Source organism: Amblyraja radiata, chromosome 8 (assembly GCF_010909765.2).
Source record: "Amblyraja radiata isolate CabotCenter1 chromosome 8, sAmbRad1.1.pri, whole genome shotgun sequence".
NCBI classification, from domain to species: domain Eukaryota; kingdom Metazoa; phylum Chordata; class Chondrichthyes; order Rajiformes; family Rajidae; genus Amblyraja; species Amblyraja radiata.
The window spans coordinates 44,731,288-44,749,885 of NC_045963.1; the positions used below are offsets into that span (position 1 = coordinate 44,731,288).

At 42.1% G+C, this 18,598-nt stretch overlaps 1 protein-coding gene across 8 annotated transcripts in view; it reads left to right on the plus strand.

Moving 5' to 3' along the window:
* The window catches only part of qki (QKI, KH domain containing RNA binding), a 411,041-nt gene that overhangs the window by 267,197 nt on the left and 125,246 nt on the right, over positions 1-18,598 (plus strand). For 6 of the 8 annotated variants that reach the window (XR_004412882.1, XM_033025730.1, XM_033025731.1 and 3 more), the window contains one exon: positions 16,795-16,947. Coding sequence is in view for 7 of the 8 variants with exons in the window: in XM_033025730.1 (XP_032881621.1) it covers positions 16,795-16,947 (153 nt within the window). In the remaining variant the exon portion in view is untranslated. The remainder of the gene's footprint in view (positions 1-16,794; positions 16,948-18,598) is intronic. The other 2 variants (XM_033025733.1, XM_033025728.1) reach the window with 1 other exon arrangement.

Genomic DNA, 18,598 nt, shown 5'->3' on the forward strand with positions numbered 1-18,598 from the left:
AAGGCTCCACCACAAACACTTCATTAACTTGCCCTTCCAATTTCCCAACAATTTCTGTGGAATTCTCTGCCTCAGAGGGCGGTGGAGGAAGGTTCTCTGGATACTTTCAAGAGAGAGCTAGATAGCGCTCTTAAAAATAGCGGAGTCAGGGGATATGGGGAGAAGGCAGGAACTGATTGGGGATGATCATATTGAATGGCGGTGCTGGCTGGAAGGGCCGAATGGCCTACTCCTGCACCTATTGTCTAACACTAGATCTAGTGTTGCCCTCACATGTGGGGGCCTCTACATACTGCTTGAGAAAACTCTCCTGAACACTTTTGAGGAATTGCACCCCATTTAAACCCTTCACACTCTGATTGGCCCAGTCAATATTGGTAAATTCCCATACGACAACAAGCTTATTTGACATGCAGCTGTCTGCAATCTCCTGGCATATTTGTTCTTCTAATTTCCATCGACTATTCGGGGGTCTGTAATACGCCCCCAAAAAGGTGATCATCCCTTTCTTGTTCCTCAGCTCTTCCATATAGCCTCACTTGATGAACCGTCCATAATGTCACCTCTGACCACTGCCGAGACAACTTCCTTAACGAACAATGCAACTCCCCCTCCTCTTTTTCCCTCACCCCCGTCTCTCCTGAAGCTCCTGTACCCCGGATCATTGAGCTGCCAGTCCTGCCCCTCTTTAACCAGGTTGCAGTAATGGCGACAATGTCGCTCGTACCGATCCATGCCCTAAGCTCATCTGCCTTACCCGTCAGACCCTTGGAATTTAAAACACGTGCAGTTTAAACCAACCCTCCTTCCTCGCTCTCTGCCTTTCACCTACCTATTCTGTCCATTATCCTTTCCTTCACCACCTTCCATACCAACTTCTAGCCTCTCACGTGCCTCTGTCTTGATTGAGATCCCACCCCCCTACCAATCTTGTTTAAACCCACCCGTGTAGCATTAGCAAACCTGCCCGCCAGGATGTTGGTACCCCCTCCAGTTAAGGTGCATCCCGTCCTTTTTGTACAGGGCCCCCCTGCCCAAGAAGAGATCCCTATAGTCCAGATATCTAAATCCTTGCCCACTACGCCAACTCCTCAGCCACACATTAATTTTCCCCATCTTCCTGTTCTTACCTTCACTAGCACAAGGTACTGGAAGCAAACCAGAGATAACTATCCTGGAGTTCCTGCTTTTCAGCCTTTAACCTAATTCCTAAAACGCGCGTTGCATAACCTCCTTCCTCTTCTTACCTATATCGTTTGTGCAATATAGGTAGGAAGTTCATCCAACAATGTGTTTTGTTTAAGATTCCAGCATCTGCAGTTTCTTGTGTCTCCTTTAAAAAGTTAAGTGTCTTGGAATAATTAATTCCTAACATGTTATTAAGTCATAGGAGCAGAATTAGACCATTCCAGGTGTGATCTCACTAATACCCCTGCATAGTATTATATAGTCGCATCCCCTGGAGAGGATGTGACTATTTCTCCGGGTCACATCATCGCCCCCCACCTCACAGCCAACCAGCTGGATCAGAGCGGCCTTTCCTACCTGAGACCGGGGGCCAGACCAGAGCTTCGGCAGCAGCGGCGCTGGATTCACCGCAGAGCGGGCGATACCTACCCGGATTGCCGTTTGAAGCTCCGGAGCGTTGGGCCTGCAGCGTCAACATCGCGAAGCTGTGGTTCGCAGAGCTCCCAGCGCGGACGGAGCTGAACAACACCGCGGAATCCCTGGGGCCCTTTGCCGAGGGCCGCTAGCGTGAATCACTGCCCGGCGTGGCCTGGGGACTTCGGGAGCCGCGGACTCCGGTGGGTAGCGGCCGCTTCGGAGGTCTAAGCCGCTGAGGTAGACCTCCCGTTCCTACATCGGAGTTCCATCATCCCGGCGAGCGGGCCTGAGCGGCGACTGTGGTGGGCTCCGGAGGCCCCGACCACGGTTGAACATCAGGAACATCGAGGAAGATGACTGACTTTGGTGCTTCCCTCACAGTGGGAAACCTTTGGACCTCGGTCTGACAAAGTGCCATCGTATCGTATAGTTGGAGGAAGACTTTCCACTTTTGTGCTCCATTCCCCCATGCAATGCAAGGACAGCAGCATCCTCTTGGATGCCCACCTCTTGGACAGCAACATCCTGTAGTTTCACCTCATTAAAACTATATTCTGCCATTCTGTTCTTACTTTCTTGCACTTCTTCACATTGTATTTAACTTGCTACATAAGATCTTCATGTCTCGCTTGAATGTGAAGTGATCTTATTAAAACTCTCTTAACCCTTTGAACACACAGAGTCTCTTCAAAAGTTTACCCACCTGTCTATATACTGTCAACGTGTTTGGCTCCAATGCCCTTGGTTCCTTTATCTAAGTCACTAATATATTTATGGCCTCAGCACTGATTCTTGTGGCAGCCCATTAATTAGAGTTTGCCAGATAGAATGAGAACAATTTATTGTAATTCTCTGCCTTGTTTAAGTTAGCCAATCCTCTATCAATGCTAATGCACCCCCTTAAGCTCTCAATTAATGCATTAAACTTTTATGAGGCAACTTAATGGATGCCTTTGAAAAGCCAAATACTCTCTACGTCAACTACATTTCCTTTATTCACCATCTAGTTAAATCTTCAAAGAACTCTATAATAAATGTGTCAAACATAACTTTTCTATCAGAGAACCATATTAGTACTGTTCAGTTGTTAAGCCTTTTGTAATGGCTTGCTAAATTATTACCAAATTACTGTCGCGACATGCTTCAAGCGGTGGGGTCTACTCAGATGTCATCTGCATTGACACATTTCGCTTCCAACTGAGCAGTTAATCGTAGTGGGGAAAGTGGCATTTGCTTCTAACACTGGGGTGGGAGAAGATGGTGAGATCGCTGACCCCAGGGTGTTCAATTATGGTATATTTGTGTGAGGCGTGGAATTATGAGGTGCGAGCAGTGGGGTGGCAGGTGTAGCATATAGTAGAATTCAATCCAAGGAGCTTGGAGGAAATGCCACAAACAGTGTGTAACATCATTCTCAGTTCTATATTCGCTTGTATTAAGCTACCAACTTTCCTCAGCTTCTGAAAACTTGGCCATCTTGAATTGGTTTAATCTATATTTGCCAGCCACATTGTGATATCATCAGAGCAGGTTAGCCGCTCATTAATCTGCGATATGATTAAGAGGAAAGAAATGTGTAACAGCCATTATTGTTTTTATTCATTTTTTTTCGTTCTTCAATATTCAAACAATAGATGGGATAGACACAATATATCATAGCAATAAATCATAGTGCAGTTAAAATTGATTTCTAATTATATTTATTTTCATAAATTATCGTTGTAATTTGATAAAGTAATAATTAATATATAATTTACAGTCCCGGAGGTTGAAACATATCTAAGAAATCAATATTTTAAACAAATCAAAAAGTCGTGGTAATTTCAGGATTAATTAAATACATAAGGGTGGAAAATATTCATCTTCTTGCCTGTCAACTTCATTAATATATCCAAATAACCTAAATGAATTTGGCTCAAACGAATCTCTTCACTGCAGCTCACTGTGCCATTTGTCACGCTCATCCTGCAGAGGGGTATAGCGGTGGTACATCTCTTAAAGCTGTATGGTGAATTTATTTTATGAATGTGGTTGCTCTTAATGCTATGCTGCAATGAATATAGAATTTTGATCCAAATTCAGCAAAATTATTGTGAAACCACTTTCTAATTTCTAATTTCTAACTCTGAAGAAGAATCTCGACCCGAAACATCACCTATTCCTTCACTCCTCACCCGCTGAGTTTCCCCAGCATTTTTGTCTACCTTCTAATTTCATAGCAAAAGGATTTGAGTATAGGAGCAGGGAGGTTCTACTGCAGTTGTACAGGGTCTTGGTGAGACCACACCTGGAGTATTGCGTACAGTTTTCGTCTCCTAATCTGAGGAAAGACATTCTTGCCATAGAGGGAGTACAGAGAAGGTTCACCAGACTGATTCCTGGGATGTCAGGACTTTCATATGAAGAAAGACTGGATAGACTCGGTTTGTACTCGCTAGAATTTAGAAGATTGAGGGGGGATCTTATAGAAACTTACAAAATTCTTAAGGGGTTGGACAGGCTAGATGCAGGAAGATTGTTCCCGATGTTGGGGAAGTCCAGAACAAGGGGTCACAGTTTAAGGATAAGGGGGAAATCTTTTAGGACCGAGATGAGGAAAACTTTTTTCACACAGAGAGTGGTGAATCTCTGGAATTCTCTGCCGCAGAAGGTAGTTGAGGCCAGTTCATTGGCTATATTTAAGAGGGAGTTAGATGTGGCCCTTGTGGCTAAAGGGATCAGGGGGTATGGAGAGAAGGCAGGTACAGGAGACTGAGTTGGATGATCAGCCATGATCATATTGAATGGCGGTACAGGCTCGAAGGGCCGAATGGCCTACTCCTGCACCTATTTTCTATGTTTCTAACCACTCTTTTGTAGGGTTAAAGCCAAACTTAATTCTATATGAATGTCTCTTGCTCACTTGCAGAAATGGTCTGGCCTGGCCTCATGGTAACTGAGATGGAGAGCATACAACCTTACAACAGAGCTTTAAGATCAATCAGGAAACACTGGTCTGCAAAATAGAGCACAGAGCTAAAACTGAGGATACCATTTTAATTTTGTAGTTGTATATTTAGAGCTGCGTGCAATTTGACTACCACATACAAAGATTCAGGTATTTACTGTCAAGGGTATTTACTGTCAACTTGGATCATTTTAAATAAATGACTTGCAATAATTAAGCCATGCATATTCTAAAATTAAAGGACATAGGCTTCAGGTGAGAGGGGAGAGACTTAAGAGGTATCTCGGTGACAACTTTTTCCACTGAGAGCAGTATTTACCTAGAGGGAGCTGTCAGAGGAAGCTATAGAGCAGATCCAATTAAGACTTTTAAAATAAATTTGGATAGATATTTGGACAGAAAGGGTTTAAAGGGATTTAGGCCAAATGCAAACAAATGGGAATAACCAACTTGGTCTGTTTGTCAAGGTGGGCCAAAGGGCCTGTTTCCATGTTGTACAGCTCTATGATTCTAAGTCATATCATAAACTTAATTTAATCCTTATGTGAGTGCATTGAAGCACCATGAAGCATATTACACAATTTTGTGGAAAATAATGATTATTTTTAAATTTACGTTGTGTGTGTGTGCAATGAAATCCACAATTCATCTTAAGCTTGGATAATGTCTGGCATTTTTTTTTACCAAAGTCTTGTACCATTGAAGTATTAGTGGTTCCCTTTCTCAGCATGACTGTGTGGGATTGAAAGGTGCTGAGTAGAAATGTTGTTGCCTCAAGCAACTCCTTTGGAATTCCATGTGGGTGATCAATACAGAATATTTTGGGCAGAGGCATTCAACAGAATTAGAATTAACACAAGTTAAATAAAAATGCCTTCATTAATTTTAAATATTTTTTTTTTGGCTATTGATGTTGCAGGCTGAGCAAAACAGAGGCAAACCCATCATCAGTTCGCTGACGACACCACTATTGTGGGGCATATCACTGATGGGGATGAGTCAGAATACAGAAGAGAGATCGAGCAACTGTCCATATGGTGCCAGCGCAATAACCTGGCCCTCAACACCAGCAAAACCAAGGAACTGATTGTGGACTTTGGAAGGAGTAGGAGGGGGACCCACAGCCCCATTTATATCAGCGGGTCGATGGTTGAAAGGTCAAGAACTTCAAATTCCTGGGCGTGCACATCTCTGAAGATCTTTCCTGGTCCGAGAACACTAACGCAATTATCAAAAAGCTCATCAGCGCCTCTACTTCCTGAGAAGATTACGGAGAGTCGGATTGTCAAGGAAGACTCTCTCTAACTTCTACAGGTGCACAGTCGAGAGCATACTGACCGGTTGCATCGTGGCTTGGTTCGGCAATTTGAGCGCCCTGGAGAGGAAAAGATTACAAAAAGTAGTAAACACTGCCCAGTCCATCATCGGCTCTGACCTTCCTTCTATCGAGGAGATTTATCGTAGTCGCTGCCTCAAAAAGGCTGGCAGTATCATCAAAGACCCACACCATCCTGGCCGCACACTCATCTCCCTGCTACCTTCAGGTAGAAGGTACAGGAGCCTGAAGACTGCAACAACCAGGTTCAGGAATAGCTACTTCCCCACAGCCATCAGGCTATTAAACCTGGCTCGGACAAAACTCTGATTATTAATGACCACTTTCTGTTATTTGCACTTTACCAGTTTAATTATTTATTCATGTGTGTATATATTTATATCATGGTATATGGACACATTTATCTGTTTTGTAGTAAATGCCTACTATTTTCTGTGTGCTTAAGCAAAGCAAGAATTTCATTGTCCTATACAGGGACACATGACAATAAACTCACTTGAACTTGAAGGTAAGTTTTGTAACATCGCTACATAATGGCTTCTTTGACTTTCATTGGCACAACTTTGGTCCTCATGTTGATAAACAGCAATAAAAGTTTCCAAAGTTGATGGAAAGACTGGAGGAAAGACGAAGTGCTGAGAGCTCTCTTATTCCTGCATTAAGGAGGCAATTAAACACATCTGAGCCATTACAAACACCTGTGAAGTCATGTGTCCCAAACATTATGGTGCCCTGAAATGGGGGGACTATGTATAAACACAGCTGTAATTTCTACATGGTGAAACCAAAATGTATAAAATCCGACAATGTGCACTTTAACCACATGTGATTTTTTTTCTATTACAAATCTCAAATTGTGGAGTACAGAGGCAAATAAATAAATGATGGGTCTTTGTCCCAAACATTATGGAGGGCACTGTATGTGGGAAAGTATAAAGGGCGTAAGTAGCATAAGATGTAGAAGCAGGAGAAGACCATTTAGTCTCTTGTGCCTATTTGTTTCTACCTTAGCACCACTTTCCTGTGGTGACCCCATTGCCTTTGTTTCCCTCAACACTAAAACATCTATCATTCTCTGAGTTTACCGAGTCTGCACAGCTCACCTGGATAGAGAATTCTAAAGATTCACTACTCCCAGGGCGAACAACTCATCTCTATCGTGAATGGCTAACCCATTATTTGAAAACTGACCCTCGGTTCTAAGCACCCCACTCAGGGGAATTGTCAATTCTGCATCTACCTGGTCAAGCCCTGTAAGAAGTTTGGAAGTTTCCATGAAATCTCCCCTCATTCTTCTCTCTTCTCTCTTCAAACAACAAACCTGGCATCACAGGAATGATTGGCATTCTCTAATATCCATTGGTGCTGCTCAGCTTTGTATCATCAGTAACAATGAATGTTCAGTAGTTGTTATGAATGTTATCTATTTGGCTAGTTACAACTTCTAATAATTTGTCATGCATAATTTCCCTTTCATAAAGCCATGTTGACTCTGCCCAATCCTATTATATTTTTCATACCCTGGAACTATTTCCTTCGTAATAGAATCCATTAGTTCCCTTCCACTATTGTGTACTCACTGGTCTATTTCTCCTGCTTTCTTCTCACTCATTCTTCTTCCTTAAGAAGCGAGTTACATTTCCTATTCCTGTTGCCATCTCCTTCAAAACCCTAGAGTGTAGGACATAAGGTTATTGCGTTTCAAGCCCATTTATTTCTCCAATACTAATAGTTTACTAATGGTATTTCTTTGAACGCCTTATTCGCTCTATAACTGCAATCCTCCTACATTATTATGATGCATTGTTTAATTTCTCCTGTCATAATTGGTAAGAGATGTCCATTAATTTTGATAGCCCTATCTTTTTTATCTATTTATAAAAATTCTAATGGTTTGCTTCTATGGTTCCTGATCGCCAACTGTGGTTCAATGGTCCTCCACAGGATTTTGAAATTTCTCCCATTCTTAGAGTTACTGGTTTTGTTTGTCAACATAAATCCTTTCCATTCATTTAATACTCTCATCAACTTCTCCGGATAGCCATAGAAGTTTCCTACCTCTTGATGTTTCTTTGCTGCACTGAGACTAATTTTACTAGTTTTGAGCAAAATCCTTCATCTCTATTGCCTTTAATCCATTCTTTGAAATAAATATTATCTCTTGAAATAAAGTTATTATCTCTTTTTCGATTTAGCCTATTCCATTTAAAACTTTAAGGGTCCCAATCCAAAGCATCTTCTGTCCATTCCCTCCCAGATACTGCCCTACCCGCTGAGTCACAGTGATACAGTGTGGAAACAGGCCCTTCGGCCTAACTTGCCCACACCAGCCAAAATATCCCAGCTACACTAATCCCACCTGCCTGCGTTTGGTCCATATCCCTCCAAACTTGTCCTATCCATGCACCTGTCTAAATGTTTCTTAACCTCAACTACCTCCCCAGGCAGTTTGCTCCATACACCCACCACCCTTTGTTTGCAAAAGTTACTCCTCAGATTCCTATTCAATCTTTTCCCCTTCACCTTAAACCTATGTCCTCTGGTCCTCGATTCTCCCACTCTGGTCAAGAAATTCTGTGCATCTACCCAATTTATTCCTCTCATGATTTTATACACCTCTATAAGAACACCCCTCATCCTCCTGCGCTCCAAGGAATAGAGACCCAGCCTACTCAACCTCTCCTTATATAGCTCAGACCCTCTAGTCCTGGCAGCATCCTCGTTAATCTTCTCTAAACCCTTTCAAGCTTGACAATATCTTTCCTATAACATGGTGCCCAGAACTGAACACAATACTCTGAATGCGGTGTCACCAACGTCTGATATAGCTGCAACATGACCTCCCAACTTCTATACTCAAGACACTGACTGATGAAGGCCAATGTGCCAAAAGCCTTTTGACCACCTGTGACTCAACCTTCAAGGAACCATGCGCCTGCACTCCTAGATCCCTCTGCTCTACAACACTTCCCAGAGGCCAATTGATCAAGATCCTGCTGCAATTTTTTACAACCATCCTATCTATCTGCAAAACCACCCACTTTTGTATCAGCAAACTTGCTAATCTTGCCCTTTATGTTCTCATCCAAATCATTAATGTAGATGACAAACAGTAACAGGCCCAGCACCGAACCCTGAGACACACCACTAGTCACAGGCCTTCAGTCTGAGAACCAACCGTCTACCATTACCCTCTGCTTCCTTCCATGAAGCCAATTTGCTATCCATTCAGCTATCTCTCACTGGATCCCATGCGATCTAACCTTCCATGCAGTACCTTGTCAAACGCCTTACTGAAATTCATGTATACAACATCTACAACTCTGCCCTAATCAACCTTTTTGGTGACGTCTTCAAAAAACTCAATCATATTTGTGAGACACGACCTCCCACGTGCAAAACCATACTGATTATCCCTCATCAGCCCTCGCCCATCCAAATGCCTGTATATCCTATCCCTCAGAATACTCTCTAGTAACTTTCCAACTACAGATGTTAAACTCACTGGCCTATAGTTCCCAGCATTTTCCCTGTAGCCCTTCTTAAACCTTCCAACACAATGCTGACAGCTCTGGGGCAGGTCCAGGGAATTAGTAACTTTGGTACAAACTCAAGGCATTATATAGGTGTTAGACATCTGCGACACAGAGGGTATGGTAAACTAGTAACCAATCATTTGAGTCCTTCCGGTGATTTACAACAGTAGTCACATGACCCCCCCTTCTCTAGCCTCATTTTACAACCCTCGTGGTTTTCAACTCTGTTCAGAATCATTTTATTTCAACAAAGTGAAACCACAGTAGGCTCAATTAGTCACAGACCACTCCTCAAAATATAAGAGACACATATAATACCATGATCACACAGGTCATACAAACAAAACACATTTTCCATACCAAGAAGAAAGATATTTCTACAGATCTAAACAAGGTCTAATGTCTACAATCCTATTTAAACATAATACATTTCACAAATTGTTTCACTACAATTTACACAGTTTAAAATACTATCACCTTTGTATTACAAACATTAAATATATAAGTTTGTCTTATCCTTACAAATTATACAGTTTTGTAAGTTTAAATTCCAATCACACACACCTCTCAACTCCAAGCATACATGGGTCGTATAAATGTCAAACTTGATTGATGATAAGTGTTTCGTGCCAGGATATAGCTTCATTCTAACTTACAGCCTTCCCTTCTCCTGCTATCTCTGGGAGATGGAATTCCAATCTCATCTGTTGGGCCTCTTTATGAACATTACAGAACAAATGGAAGATTACAGCTTCAGACCATTAACTCAAAGCACAGTCGCCTCTTTGACTTTCTATAACCATAAGTCAAACTTATACGAAGGTCACATAACCATCAATCTGACTCTTTCCCCTTCAAGCGACCGTACTCCCTTGTACACATATCCTATCCCTTATCTCAACATAAGTATAATTCAACTTAGCCAAAGCTAAATTACAGAATCTATTATATTCCAGCCTTGGGTTCTCGGATTTAGTATAAACAGCCATAAACCGTTATCTTTGTCACACCGGAGCTCAGGAATGTGCCATAAAGAAAGAGCAAATGGGCTATGACAAAATGGCCTATGACCTAAGAAGGGGCCCTATTAACAAACTACTCTCTGAACACAAGATTATACCAAATACAACTTCTTACAGTGTTATAATTGCCTCAAAGCAATAAACAAAGCTATGCATGTTCAGATTAGCGTTTCCATGTTTTGATAAACCATCTGTTCCCTGTGTGTGTGTTTCTTTGTACTTTATTTCTTTCAGGGACATGTGTTTCTGAAAGTCTTAAACTCTTGAAACATTACATAGCCCATTCTACTATCTGAGCAGTTCTATTATATAATATTTCCTCACCATAATGTCCTCGGATATATCTGATCAGGCCCTGGAGATTTGTCTACCTTCATGCACGATAGTACCTTCAGTACTTCTTCAACGGTAACACTGACTGCTCTCAAGACACTTCCATTGACTGCCCCTTATGTATTTATAACATCTTTTGGGATTGTCCTTAACGCTACCTGCCAGTGCTGTCTCCTGGCCCCTTTTTGCCCTTCTGATTTCCTTTTTCAGTTTACTCCTTAGATCCCGAAACTCCTCCAGAGATGCACTTGATCCCAGCTGCCTATACCTGTCCCATGCATCCTTCTTGTTTTTGACCAATGCCTCAATTTCCCTCGTCAGCCAAGCATCTTTACGTTAACAGGGATGTACATATCCTGAGCTTTTGTCAGCACACTTTTAAAAACATCCCACTTGGCTGATTTTCCTTTCCCCTCAAATAACCTGCTCCAGTCAACTTGAGCGAGACCTTTTTCAAAGTTGGCCTTACCCCAGTTGAGCATTTTAACACGTGGGCCCTCTGTCCCTATCCATAAATATCTTAAACCAAATCAAATTGTGGTCACTGGTCCCAAAAGGCTCCACCACAAACACTTCATTAACTTGCCCTTCCAATTTCCCAACAATTTCTGTGGAATTCTCTGCTTCAGAGGGCGGTGGAGGCAGGTTCTCTGGATACTTTCAAGAGAGAGCTAGATAGCGCTCTTAAAAATAGCGGAGTCAGGGGATATGGGGAGAAGGCAGGAACTGATTGGGGATGATCATATTGAATGGCGGTGCTGGCTGGAAGGGCCGAATGGCCTACTCCTGCACCTATTGTCTAACACTAGATCTAGTGTTGCCCTCACATGTGGGGGCCTCTACATACTGCTTGAGAAAACTCTCCTGAACACTTTTGAGGAATTGCACCCCATTTAAACCCTTCACACTCTGATTGGCCCAGTCAATATTGGTAAATTCCCATACGACAACAAGCTTATTTGACATGCAGCTGTCTGCAATCTCCTGGCATATTTGTTCTTCTAATTTCCATTGACTATTCGGGGGTCTGTAATACGCCCCCAAAAAGGTGATCATCCCTTTCTTGTTCCTCAGCTCTTCCATATAGCCTCACTTGATGAACCGTCCATAATGTCACCTCTGACCACTGCCGAGACAACTTCCTTAACGAACAATGCAACTCCCCCTCCTCTTTTTCCCTCACCCCCGTCTCTCCTGAAGCTCCTGTACCCCGGATCATTGAGCTGCCAGTCCTGCCCCTCTTTAACCAGGTTGCAGTAATGGCGACAATGTCGCTCGTACCGATCCATGCCCTAAGCTCATCTGCCTTACCCGTCAGACCCTTGGAATTTAAAACACGTGCAGTTTAAACCAACCCTCCTTCCTCGCTCTCTGCCTTTCACCTACCTATTCTGTCCATTATCCTTTCCTTCACCACCTTCCATACCAACTTCTAGCCTCTCACGTGCCTCTGTCTTGATTGAGATCCCACCCCCCTACCAATCTTGTTTAAACCCACCCGTGTAGCATTAGCAAACCTGCCCGCCAGGATGTTGGTACCCCCTCCAGTTAAGGTGCAACCCGTCCTTTTTGTACAGGGCCCCCCTGCCCAAGAAGAGATCCCTATAGTCCAGATATCTAAATCCTTGCCCACTACGCCAACTCCTCAGCCACACATTAATTTTCCCCATCTTCCTGTTCTTACCTTCACTAGCACAAGGTACTGGAAGCAAACCAGAGATAACTATCCTGGAGTTCCTGCTTTTCAGCCTTTAACCTAATTCCTAAAACTCGCGTTGCATAACCTCCTTCCTCTTCTTACCTATATCGTTTGTGCAATATAGGTAGGAAGTTCATCCAACAATGTGTTTTGTTTAAGATTCCAGCATCTGCAGTTTCTTGTGTCTCCTTTAAAAAGTTAAGTGTCTTGGAATAATTAATTCCCAACATGTTATTAAGTCATAGGAGCAGAATTAGACCATTCCAGGTGTGATCTCACTAATACCCCTGCATAGTATTATATAGTCGCATCCCCTGGAGAGGATGTGACTATTTCTCCGGGTCACATCATCGCCCCCCACCTCACAGCCAACCAGCTGGATCAGAGCGGCCTTTCCTACCTGAGACCGGGGGCCAGACCAGAGCTTCGGCAGCAGCGGCGCTGGATTCACCGCAGAGCGGGCGATACCTACCCGGATTGCCGTTTGAAGCTCCGGGCGTTGGGCCTGCAGCGTCAACATCGCGAAGCTGTGGTTCGCAGAGCTCCCAGCGCGGACGGCGCTGAACAACACCGCGGAATCCCTGGGGCCCTTTGCCGAGGGCCGCTAGCGTGAATCACTGCCCGGCGTGGCCTGGGGACTTCGGGAGCCGCGGACTCCGGTGGGTAGCGGCCGCTTCGGAGGTCTAAGCCGCTGAGGTAGACCTCCCGTTCCTACATCGGAGTTCCATCATCCCGGCGAGCGGGCCTGAGCGGCGACTGTGGTGGTCTCCGGAGGCCCCGACCACGGTTGAACATCAGGAACATCGAGGAAGATGACTGACTTTGGTGCTTCCCTCACAGTGGGAAACCTTTGGACCTCGGTCTGACAAAGTGCCATCGTATCGTATAGTTGGAGGAAGACTTTCCACTTTTGTGCTCCATTCCCCCATGCAATGCAAGGACAGCAGCATCCTCTTGGATGCCCACCTCTTGGACAGCAACATCCTGTAGTTTCACCTCATTAAAACTATATTCTGCCATTCTGTTCTTACTTTCTTGCACTTCTTCACATTGTATTTAACTTGCTACATAAGATCTTCATGTCTCGCTTGAATGTGAAGTGATCTTATTAAAACTCTCTTAACCCTTTGAACACACAGAGTCTCTTCAAAAGTTTACCCACCTGTCTATATGCTGTCAACGTGTTTGGCTCCAATGCCCTTGGTTCCTTTATCTAAGTCACTAATATATTTATGGCCTCAGCACTGATTCTTGTGGCAGCCCATTAATTAGAGTTTGCCAGATAGAATGAGAGCAATTTATTGTAATTCTCTGCCTTGTTTAAGTTAGCCAATCCTCTATCAATGCTGATTCACCCCCTTGAGCTCTCAATTAATGCATTAAACTTTTATGAGGCAACTTAATGGATGCCTTTGAAAAGCCAAATACTCTCTACGTCAACTACATTTCCTTTATTCACCATCTAGTTAAATCTTCAAAGAACTCTATAATAAATGTGTCAAACATAACTTTTCTATCAGAGAACCATATTAGTACTGTTCAGTTGTTAAGCCTTTTGTAATGGCCTGCTAAATTATTACCAAATTACTGTCGCGACATGCTTCAAGCGGTGGGGTCTACTCAGATGTCATCTGCATTGACACATTTCGCTTCCAACTGAGCAGTTAATCGTAGTGGGGAAAGTGGCATTTGCTTCTAACACTGGGGTGGGAGAAGATGGTGAGATCGCTGACCCCAGGGTGTTCAATTATGGTATATTTGTGTGAGGCGTGGAATTATGAGGTGCGAGCAGTGGGGTGGCAGGTGTAGCATATAGTAGAATTCAATCCAAGGAGCTTGGAGGAAATGCCACAAACAGTGTGTAACATCATTCTCAGTTCTATATTCGCTTGTATTAAGCTACCAACTTTCCTCAGCTTCTGAAAACTTGGCCATCTTGAATTGGTTTAATCTATATTTGCCAGCCACATTGTGATATCATCAGAGCAGGTTAGCCGCCCATTAATCTGCGATATGATTAAGAGGAAAGAAATGTATAACAGCCATTATTGTTTTTATTCATTTTTTTTCGTTCTTCAATATTCAAACAATAGATGGGATAGACACAATATATCATAGCAATAAATCATAGTGCAGTTAAAATTGATTTCTAATTATATTTATTTTCATAAATTATCGTTGTAATTTGATAAAGTAATAATTAATATATAATTTACAGTCCCGGAGGTTGAAACATATCTAAGAAATCAATATTTTAAACAAATCAAAAAGTCGTGGTAATTTCAGGATTAATTAAATACATAAGGGTGGAAAATATTCATCTTCTTGCCTGTCAACTTCATTAATATATCCAAATAACCTAAATGAATTTGGCTCAAACGAATCTCTTCACTGCAGCTCACTGTGCCATTTGTCACGCTCATCCTGCAGAGGGGTATAGCGGTGGTACATCTCTTAAAGCTGTATGGTGAATTTATTTTATGAATGTGGTTGCTCTTAATGCTATGCTGCAATGAATATAGAATTTTGATCCAAATTCAGCAAAATTATTGTGAAACCACTTTCTAATTTCTAATTTCTAACTCTGAAGAAGAATCTCGACCCGAAACATCACCTATTCCTTCACTCCTCACCCGCTGAGTTTCCCCAGCATTTTTGTCTACCTTCTAATTTCATAGCAAAAGGATTTGAGTATAGGAGCAGGGAGGTTCTACTGCAGTTGTACAGGGTCTTGGTGAGACCACACCTGGAGTATTGCGTACAGTTTTAGTCTCCTAATCTGAGGAAAGACATTCTTGCCATAGAGGGAGTACAGAGAAGGTTCACCAGACTGATTCCTGGGATGTCAGGACTTTCATATGAAGAAAGACTGGATAGACTCGGTTTGTACTCGCTAGAATTTAGAAGATTGAGGGGGGATCTTATAGAAACTTACAAAATTCTTAAGGGGTTGGACAGGCTAGATGCAGGAAGATTGTTCCCGATGTTGGGGAAGTCCAGAACAAGGGGTCACAGTTTAAGGATAAGGGGGAAATCTTTTAGGACCGAGATGAGGAAAACTTTTTTCACACAGAGAGTGGTGAATCTCTGGAATTCTCTGCCGCAGAAGGTAGTTGAGGCCAGTTCATTGGCTATATTTAAGAGGGAGTTAGATGTGGCCCTTGTGGCTAAAGGGATCAGGGGGTATGGAGAGAAGGCAGGTACAGGAGACTGAGTTGGATGATCAGCCATGATCATATTGAATGGCGGTACAGGCTCGAAGGGCCGAATGGCCTACTCCTGCACCTATTTTCTATGTTTCTAACCACTCTTTTGTAGGGTTAAAGCCAAACTTAATTCTATATGAATGTCTCTTGCTCACTTGCAGAAATGGTCTGGCCTGGCCTCATGGTAACTGAGATGGAGAGCATACAACCTTACAACAGAGCTTTAAGATCAATCAGGAAACACTGGTCTGCAAAATAGAGCACAGAGCTAAAACTGAGGATACCATTTTAATTTTGTAGTTGTATATTTAGAGCTGCGTGCAATTTGACTACCACATACCAAGATTCAGGTATTTACTGTCAAGGGTATTTACTGTCAACTTGGATCATTTTAAATAAATGACTTGCAATAATTAAGCCATGCATATTCTAAAATTAAAGGACATAGGCTTCAGGTGAGAGGGGAGAGACTTAAGAGGTATCTCGGTGACAACTTTTTCCACTGAGAGCAGTATTTACCTAGAGGGAGCTGTCAGAGGAAGCTATAGAGCAGATCCAATTAAGACTTTTAAAATAAATTTGGATAGATATTTGGACAAAAAGGGTTTAAAGGGATTTAGGCCAAATGCAAACAAATGGGAATAACCAACTTGGTCTGTTTGTCAAGGTGGGCCAAAGGGCCTGTTTCCATGTTGTACAGCTCTATGATTCTAAGTCATATCATAAACTTAATTTAATCCTTATGTGAGTGCATTGAAGCACCATGAAGCATATTACACAATTTTGTGGAAAATAATGATTATTTTTAAATTTACGTTGTGTGTGTGTGCAATGAAATCCACAATTCATCTTAAGCTTGGATAATGTCTGGCATTTTTTTTACAAAAGTCTTGTACCATTGAAGTATTAGTGGTTCCCTTTCTCAGCATGACTGTGTGGGATTGAAAGGTGCTGAGTAGAAATGTTGTTGCCTCAAGCAACTCCTTTGGAATTCCATGTGGGTGATCAATACAGAATATTTTGGGCAGAGGCATTCAACAGAATTAGAATTAACACAAGTTAAATAAAAATGCCTTCATTAATTTTAAATATTTTTTTTTTGGCCTATTGATGTTGCAGGAGGAGCAAAACAGAGGCAAACCCAACTGGGAACACCTGAATGAAGACCTGCATGTATTAATCACTGTGGAAGATGCACAGAACAGAGCAGAAATCAAGCTAAAGAGGGCAGTGGAGGAAGTTAAAAAGTTACTTGTACCAGCAGTAAGTACCTTCAGCAATGGATTCTACTTTCTCTCATGTAATTTAAGTCTGGCTATGTCATGCGCATTATCAATACGTTTTGATTCAAAATTGCTAAGGAAAATTCCATTGAAACATTTTAATTCTTTTGCATTTCCTGAACGAGTTGACTGCTTGTTGGAATGTATTTTCATTCATTAGCTATAGCATTTTACCAAATTCTTTACAGTAAATGTTGGCAAATTGTTTGACCAAGTGTCACAAGTGATTGTATTCTTCACCCCTGATATCTACACTCACAGGGGGAGTTATTTACAGTTGCAAATCTTGTTGTTTACTGCATCTTATCAGTATAGCACATAATCACAGAGATAGCTGTCCGGTGAAACATCACAATTATGCAAAATCACTTCTGAATGCATGCAATTATGTAGAAAATCTTGGCCAGCATCAAACCCCAGTTCAGTTTTGACTTATTGTCTCTGCTATTAAATTAGAGAGCCAATCACGGACAACATTACTTTGAGTGATTCAGACTGATATTTGGGTGCTGGCATCTTGGTGTGAACTAGTGTGTATCATGAGAGAAAAATAAAGAATAGACCACCAGGAAAAATAGTGAAGTGTTATAGTTGATAAGTATTCTTCATTTGAGTTGTTTCAATGGTACATCCCACTGCATCTACTATTAAAATATGTGCTCTCAGAGAAATGTTATTACTATTAACATTAAAAAGTTGTACTATTTAATTTCATATTGATGGATGTAACTTTTACTCGCATCAGGTACAGAGATGTAAGCTTTTCTTTAAAACTGCAACATTTTTTATAGCTTTATTCCACCTGTAAGTTATGTGTTTAATGAATTTGATAGTATGAGAAGAGAACAATACTTTTTCAGCTTTATCACTGGAACATGCCTGTGTCGTTCATTAAACTAGTTCTTACTGAGGACTTAGGACTTCTGGCTTTGGTGATGGATTGGCACTCTCTTCTGATTACATATTTAACATAGTCTTGTGTTTTGCTGTTGAAATCAGCTTGTTCTCTTAATTGGTTCCGTTAATTCCACTTCAAAAGGCTTTTGATTTGCAAGCTCAGTAAATACATTGTTTTGTTATCATGTATGGAAACAGGTTCTTTGGCCCACTAAAGGGCATGTCCCACTTGGCGATTGTTTTCGGCCACTGCCGGCATCATTGACTGACGTATCAGGTCACCGAAAAAGTCACGGCAGTGACGCGGCATGATGACGTATTGACACACGGTGTTTCCTCAAGTGTCAAAACTTTTTTTTTTTTCAATGTTCAAAATCTTTTGGCAACACTGATATGACGCTGGCAGTCACTGAAAAATTTGCCAAGTGGGACAGGCCCTTTAGTCTATGCCAACCAACATTGTATATTAACTTTAGCATAATCTGTCTTATTCTCCCCGCATTCCTAATTAGTAGTCCTGGATTCTATACTCAACTACACACTACATGCAGTTTACAATGGCATATTAACCATTAACCTGGGATGTGGGAGAATGCTGGATCACCCAGAGAAAAATCACGCAATCGCAAGGAGAACATGCAAACCCCACACTGACAGCATGAGAAATCAGGATTGAAACTGGTTGGAGCTGTGAGTCAGCGCAACTTCCGCTGCCCCCTTTTAACTTTCTACCA